Source organism: Astyanax mexicanus, chromosome 22 (genome assembly GCF_023375975.1).
Source record: "Astyanax mexicanus isolate ESR-SI-001 chromosome 22, AstMex3_surface, whole genome shotgun sequence".
Classification (NCBI taxonomy): domain Eukaryota; kingdom Metazoa; phylum Chordata; class Actinopteri; order Characiformes; family Acestrorhamphidae; genus Astyanax; species Astyanax mexicanus.
The window spans coordinates 36,372,471-36,380,089 of NC_064429.1; the positions used below are offsets into that span (position 1 = coordinate 36,372,471).

The 7,619-nt window shown below is 39.0% G+C and overlaps 1 protein-coding gene across 2 annotated transcripts in view; it reads right to left on the minus strand.

Annotated features, from left to right (window-relative positions):
• atp6v0a2b (ATPase H+ transporting V0 subunit a2b) overlaps positions 1-6,470 on the minus strand; it is a 33,540-nt gene extending 27,070 nt beyond the window's left edge. For both annotated transcript variants that reach the window (XM_022664701.2, XM_022664700.2), the window contains exons 1-5: positions 5,706-6,470; positions 2,891-2,969; positions 2,379-2,476; positions 1,310-1,447; positions 53-150 (exon numbers count right to left, since the gene is read on the minus strand). In XM_022664701.2, coding sequence (XP_022520422.2) covers positions 53-150; positions 1,310-1,447; positions 2,379-2,476; positions 2,891-2,969; positions 5,706-5,822 — 530 coding nt within the window. In that variant the 5' untranslated portion in view covers positions 5,823-6,470. The remainder of the gene's footprint in view (positions 1-52; positions 151-1,309; positions 1,448-2,378; positions 2,477-2,890; positions 2,970-5,705) is intronic.
• Between the last annotated feature and the right edge of the window lie 1,149 nt (positions 6,471-7,619).

The window sequence follows — 7,619 nt, forward strand, 5'->3', positions numbered from 1 at the left end:
TATATAAAGAAATGAATAATAATCAACAGATAAAGAAATGCAGGTCTCTTACCCGAGTTTGGCTCCGAGTCTCTGCATGCTGCTGTAATCCATCATACTCTCTTTTTCCAAGAAGGGAAATTCTTCATACTGCGGCTGAACCTGCTCCCTCTGATTACACCAAACACACACACACACACACACACAATATATATTCCATATATTACTGCTTATTCACATCCCATACACACACACACACACACCACATTCAGCACCAATCACATCACATCCGGGTCTTACTCTCCTTCACTAGAACACGATACACTGCAGCATCTTCATTAAAGTCTGACTATATAATATATACATATATTTGCACTAATATAATATATACATATATACACTGATGTAATATATACACTACCAGTTAAAAAATGTTAAACTTCCCTATAGTTTAGTATAGGTGTCCAGTAGCTGCGGTGCTGTATGATCCAGACAAGCGGCTTTTATATTTTATCTTTATCTTACTCAATATCTTTATTACTGCAGTTCTTCTCCTGCCAGATTAACTCTAATTCTAATTCCTCTCTTCTCTGCTGAAACTGAGACTCATGTAAACACGTTTTAATCTCATTTATGTGAATATATTACCTAGCAACCACCAAGCAACACCTTAGCAACCACTTAGAAACAATATTGCAACCACCACATGTACTATAGCAACAACTTAGCAACCACCTAGAACGCCTTAGCAACCATATAGCAACACCATAACAACCACCACAGATACTACAGCAACCACCACAGATACCATAGCAAAACCTTAGCAACCACCTAGCAACACCTTAGCAACCACCTTGGACACCATAGCAAGCACCTTAGCAACAACTTAGCAGTCATCACAGATACCATGGCAACACCTTAGCAACCACGTTGCAACACCTTACCAACCACCTAGCAACCACTTGGCAACACCTTAGCAACCACCACGGACACCATAGAAACACCTTAGCAACCACCTAGCAACCACCATGGATACATAGCAACACCATAGCAACCTTAGTAAGAAAGCGAGCGAGAGAGACAGTATGAGCGAGGGAAAGACAGACGTCGCACTATGGGCTAAGTCAATAGCGAGTTGCTAATAGCAACAGTGCTACAGCTACACTTTCCAGGTGCAACACTCCATTAGTTCTGCATGACATTCCTGACCTATAGACTGCCTGTACCGCGTATTCCGCGTGTTTACGCGAACTGAAGTGTGACCCCCGTACCGTGACAGTTCATAAAGAATAAACGTACCATTACAGCACTAATGTAAAGATGAATTTACCTCAGCGTTGCGGTGTACGAAGTTGCGGGTGATGCGCAGCATGTGTGTGTACTCCGTCAGCTCCAGGAGGTTCTTCTGGAGTTTCTCTTTGTTTCTGGTGACTTCACTCAGCTCCGACTCCAGCCTTTGCAGCTGCTCCTGAAACACACAACACAAAAACACCATCTCTCTCTCTCTCTCTCGTTTTCCATACTGTTAAAAGAGAGATAATAAAATGTCACTTTTAATGCCATGTTTTATTTTGGGGCAGGCAAAGAGTGTCATTTATTTTAGCAGGAAAAAGAAAATTGATTTAGGCCAAGATTGTGATGTTCTCCTGGTTTTTAAATGATGATTAATACAGGCCAGAGTTAGGGTTGATTTTATGTTTTATGATGTTATGATGAATCATGTTGTGTTTGAAAATGTGTAAAATTTTATGTAAAATTCAAAATGGTGAACTAATTTTTAATAACCTTTTAACATAAAACAACCTGGCTTTTTATGTCACTGATGTGTCCGGTTTAACTAATATATTAATAAAGTGGGGTTATAACTAAAAAAAACTCTTTCTTGCTTTCTCTCTCCCTTTCTGTCTCTTTTCCTATCTCTCTCTCTCTTTCTCTCCAATCTCTCTCTGTCTCTTCTTTTTACTCTTCTACTCTTTTTCTCTCTCTTTCTGTTTCTTTTTTTTCTCTCTTTTTCTCTTGTATCTTTCTCTTTTTTCTCCCTCTCTCTCGCTTTCTCTCCCACCTCTCCCTGTCTCTTTTTCTCTCTCTATTTTCTCTCATTTTCTTGTTTTCTCTCCACCTCTCTCTATCTCCCTCCCTCCCTCTCTCTCTCTCTCTCATTTTTCTCTCTTTCTCTTACTGTCTCACCCCCTCTATCTATCTCTATGTTTTTCTCCCTGCTTCTCTCTCTCTTTCTGCTTTTCTCTCTCGTTCTCTATCTATTTCTCTCTCTCTCTTTTTCTCTCTATTTCTCTCTATCTCTTTTCCCTTACTCTATTCATTTATCTCACTCTGTCCATTTCTCTCTCTCTCTCTCTCTCTCTCTCTGTGTGAGTGGGGGATGATGAGTGCAGTCCTACCATTATCTCCATCACATGTTTGGGTAACGGCGCCACCGGGTTCACCTCTCCCTCCGGCAGAGCTATATCAGCCTTCTTAATCTCCCTCAGCAGATACACTGCAACACACACACACACACACACACACACACACACACACACACACACACACACACTTAGCACAGAGTGGCTGTTTTCAGTGTCAGCATTTCCTCAGTGATTCTCGAGCTGCTGGTACACAGAAATACATCGTACTGCAGTATGATAAGATCAGTCTGCTCTCTCTTTTATGAGTCATATTTTATAATATCCACCAATTACATGCCTATAAATACAGATAATGATTAATTTAATACAGTATGAGGACTAGAGGTTGGCCTGATGATTACAAACTATCAGAAAGCTCCGCCCACTGTTAATTTACAATCATTTACAGTTAAATACAAATACAATTCTCTTATAACCACATCCTGCAGTTCATATATTCTGTAGTTCATCGTAGAAAAGCTTAGAGAAAGCTTAAACTTCATTACCCAGAATTCTCTCCATCTCCTCACATTTCTTGATCTCATTGACAAACTTGCGCTGGAAAGCGTTTACACTCGGGTTCAGCTGAAAAAGAACACAAAGCAGAATAGATTTATCAGTACAGACAATAAACTGTTTCAAACTATTTATAGGTACAGACAATATATTAGTACAGTCAAACATATAAAAACTGAGGATAGATATACCGATACAGACAATATATAGATACAGATGAAGAATATACTGATACAGACGTTAAATATACCAATACAGACGATCGAATTATCAATACTGACGATCGATATACCAATACAGACGATCAATATACCGATACAGATGATCAATATACCAATACAGACGATCAATATACCGATACAGACAGGGGCGTAGCAGCAAATTCTGGGCCCTGTACACCCTCTATGTTAATGGGCCCCTATCCATGCCAGTAAACAAAGGAAAGAGAGCGAAAAAAAAATCAGGATTTTCATGGGCCCCTCTCCCTACTCGGGCCCTGGGTAGTCAGGTCCACTTTTCCCCCCACTACCACGACCATGGATACAGATGATCAATATACCAATACAGACGATCAATATACCGATACAGATGATCAATATACCAATACAGACGATCAATATACCGATACAGATGATCAATATACCAATACAGACAATCGATATACCGATACAGATGATCAATATACCAATACAGACAATCGATATACCGATACAGATGATCGATAAACCGATACAGGCAATAGATATATCAATACAGATGACAGATATATTGGTATCTACGATTTATCAACATAGACAACAGATATGCTGATACAGACAATAGATACATCAGTATCGATAAATTACCCATACAGATGATTGACATACTAGTACAGAAAACAGATTTACCAATACAGACAATATACACTGCTCAAAAAAATAAAGGGAACACTCAAATAACACAATAAAACTCCAAGTAAATCAAACTTCTGTGAAATTAAACTGTCCACTTAGGAAGCAACACTGATTGACAATCAATTTCACCTGCTGTTGTGCAAATGGAATAGACAACAGGTGGAAATTATTGGCAATTAGCAAGACACACTCAATAAAGGAGTGGTTCTGCAGGTGGGGACCACAGACCACTTCTCAGAACCTATGCTGTCTGGCTGATGTTTTGGTCAGTTTTGAATGTTGGTGGTTCTTTCACACTCGTGGTAGCATGAGACGGACTCTACAACCCACACAAGTGGCTCAGGTAGTGCAGCTCATCCAGGATGGCACATCAATGCGAGCTGTGGCAAGAAGGTTTGCTGTGTCTGTCAGCGTAGTGTCCAGAGGCTGGAGGCGCTACCAGGAGACAGGCCAGTACACCAGGAGACTTGGAGGAGGCCATAGGAGGGCAACAACCCAGCAGCAGGACCGCTACCTCCGCCTTTGTGCAAGAAGGAACAGGAGGAGCACTGCCAGAGCCCTGCAAAATGACCTCCAGCAGGCCACAAATGTGCATGTGTCTGCACAAACGGTTAGAAACCGACTCCATGAGGATGGTATGAGGGCCCGACGTCCACAGATGGGGGTTGTGCTCACAGCCCAACACCGTGCAGGACGCTTGGCATTTGCCAGAGAACACCAGGATTGGCAAATTCGCCACTGGCGCCTTGTGCTCTTCACAGATGAAAGCAGGTTCACACTGAGCACATGACAGACGTGACAGAGTCTGGAGACGCCGTGGAGAGCGGTCTGCTGCCTGCAACATCCTTCAGCATGACCGGTTTGGCAGTGGGTCAGTAATGGTGTGGGGTGGCATTTCTTTGGAGGGCCGCACAGCCCTCCATGTGCTCACCAGAGGTAGCCTGACTGCCATTAGGTACCGAGATGAGATCCTCAGACCCCTTGTGAGACCGTATGCTGGTGCGGTTGGCCCTGGGTTCCTCCTTATGCAGGACAATGCTAGACCTCATGTGGCTGGAGTGTGTCAGCAGTTCCTGCAAGATGAAGGCATTGAAGCTATGGACTGGCCCGCCCGTTCCCCAGACCTGAATCCGATTGAGCACATCTGGGACATCATGTCTCGCTCCATCCACCAACGTCACGTTGCACCACAGACTGTCCAGGAGTTGGTGGATGCTTTAGTCCAGGTCTGGGAGGAGATCCCTCAGGAGACCATCCGCCACCTCATCAGGAGCATGCCCAGGCATTGTAGGGAGGTCATACAGGCACGTGGAGGCCACACACAATACTGAGCCTCATTTTGACTTGTTTTAAGGACATTACATTAAAGTTGGATCAGCCTGTAGTGTGTTTTTTCACTTTAATTTTGTGTGTGGCTCCAAAACCAGGCCTCCATTGGTTAATAAATTTCATTTCCATTGATGATTTTTGTGTGATTTTGTTGTCAGCACATTCAACTTTGTACAGAACAAAGTATTCAATGAGAATATTTCATTCATTCAGATCTAGGATGTGTTATTTGAGTGTTCCCTTTATTTTTTTGAGCAGTGTATATATATATTTATTGGAACAGACGATCGATAATTTAACGATACAGACAACAGATTTTTCCGATACAGACAATAGATATATCAGTACAAATGATATATAAATATATTTACCGATACACACAGTAGATATATTGGTATAGACGACAGATGATTTACCGATACAGACGATAGATATATCAATACAGATGACAGATAGATCAATACAGAAAATATATTATTACAGACGATATAATGATATAATGATACAGACTATAGATATATCAGTATGGACGATATATTGATACAGACGATATATCGCTCCACACTAAACCAGGTTTACTCACATCTCTGAACTCCACCAGCCCCAGTTCTCCCAGTTCACTGATACAGTCATAAGCAGAGCCGGACTGGAGGAAGAGCTGAGCCAGACACATCTCCTCTCCCCGGAACAGAGAACCCATCTCTACATTAATCTCTATTTATCTCCTTATTAAACCCTTTAATTTCTACAATCTCAACCCAGAATAAACCAGATTAATCTAATAAAATCCTTCAATTTAACAGAGAACCCATCTCTACATTAATCTCTCTATTTCTTCTAATTAAACTAATTAAATAATCTTTCTTTATCTCCTTAGTAAACTTTTATATTAATCTATTAAACTCCTGCAGTTAAACTTTATCTGATCCCTGATCAGTGACGTGTCTCCTCCTCCCACTAAAAGCTGCCTAAACATTAAAACCACCCTCAGAACCAGCTCAAACTCGTCAGTAATCTAATAACCCCGATTTATATCTGTAATATTAATTAATATTAATAAACACTCTGATTAAACAGAGTTTTAATGCTGTATTTTATAGTGAAACTGAGCCGCTGGCCGGATCACACTCAGAGCTCGAGCCCCGGCGCTGATCTACACTAAACCCGGATAATACTGATCACCGCGCTGATCTACACTAACCCCAGATATTAAACCTCATCTATAAACTCCCGATAATCCATTAATAATCGAGATTCTCCGCGCGGTTGAAATATCCAGCGCTGTCAGCTCTTCCCAAACTTCCAGCAACACAAAGTTAAGCTGCCCGGAAGTATCCCGAAGACTTTTATTTTATTACATGCCAAAATAAAGTTCCGTTAATGCGTTATTTTTTAAATTATTTTCAAATCACAAAACAACCTTTTTTGCTAAGCAACATAAAACTAATAATAATAATAATAATAATAATAATAATAATAATAATAATAATATACATTTTAAAATGAAATAAATATATAATAAAATAAATAAAAATAGATATGTCATAGATGTTGATATTTAAAAACAAATTAAATTAGAACGCATTTCTAAGCACAAAAAAGAAGCTTGCAACTGTTTTTAATTATCATCATTAAATGTGACAGAATGTCTCCAATTGTGTTAGACCTTCTTACACATCACCATCCTATGCTCTAGTAGGCACCATTGTGCTAGTTGGTGCTTGATGAAGCGCCATTTAATTCAGAACTAGATTTATAATAACTTCGTAATTACATGTCATATCAGAACATTCACTCCTTTGTGTTAATTTAAACTTGTTTGGTCAAACATTTCAGCTTGTTCTGCAAAGGTTCAAAGGTCAATCTGAATACCACTTTGTGAACATTCTGGTTGAAGCCACCTGATCAATACCAATAACATATATATCAGGAAAATGTAGAGAGTTAACATATAACATATCAGGATAACATATATATATCAGGAAAATGTAGAGAGTTAAATTAATTGCTTAACTTAAATGCGTGAAATAAATGTAAAATCTGTACAATTAAATTAGAATGTATTTTTTCACCACTAATTTAAAGCTGAGCTTTTATTCTAAGCTATTTTATTTAATTTGAAACTTTGAATTTAAATGTGACTTATTTTGGTTTTAAACATTGGTAACTACCTAACTTACATGAGTTATTTGATATGATTTGTAAAATCTATATATTTCTTAAAAAATCGTTATTTTTAAAGGGTTATTAAACGTCTAGTTAAAAATGAAAAGCAACGCTTTTAATATGTTTCAGTCAAATTAAAGTGTGTTTTAGACATTCACAAAATAACACACAGAGTCTTAAGTTAGATATTTATCTAGTTAAATTATTTTACTGCGTGATTTGAATTATCTGTTATATTTAAGTTGACTTTTTTTTCTTTGACGTTGGCCTGCACACTTATTAACTACGTCTCATATTAAATAACGCGTTTTTATATTAATATTCGTTATTT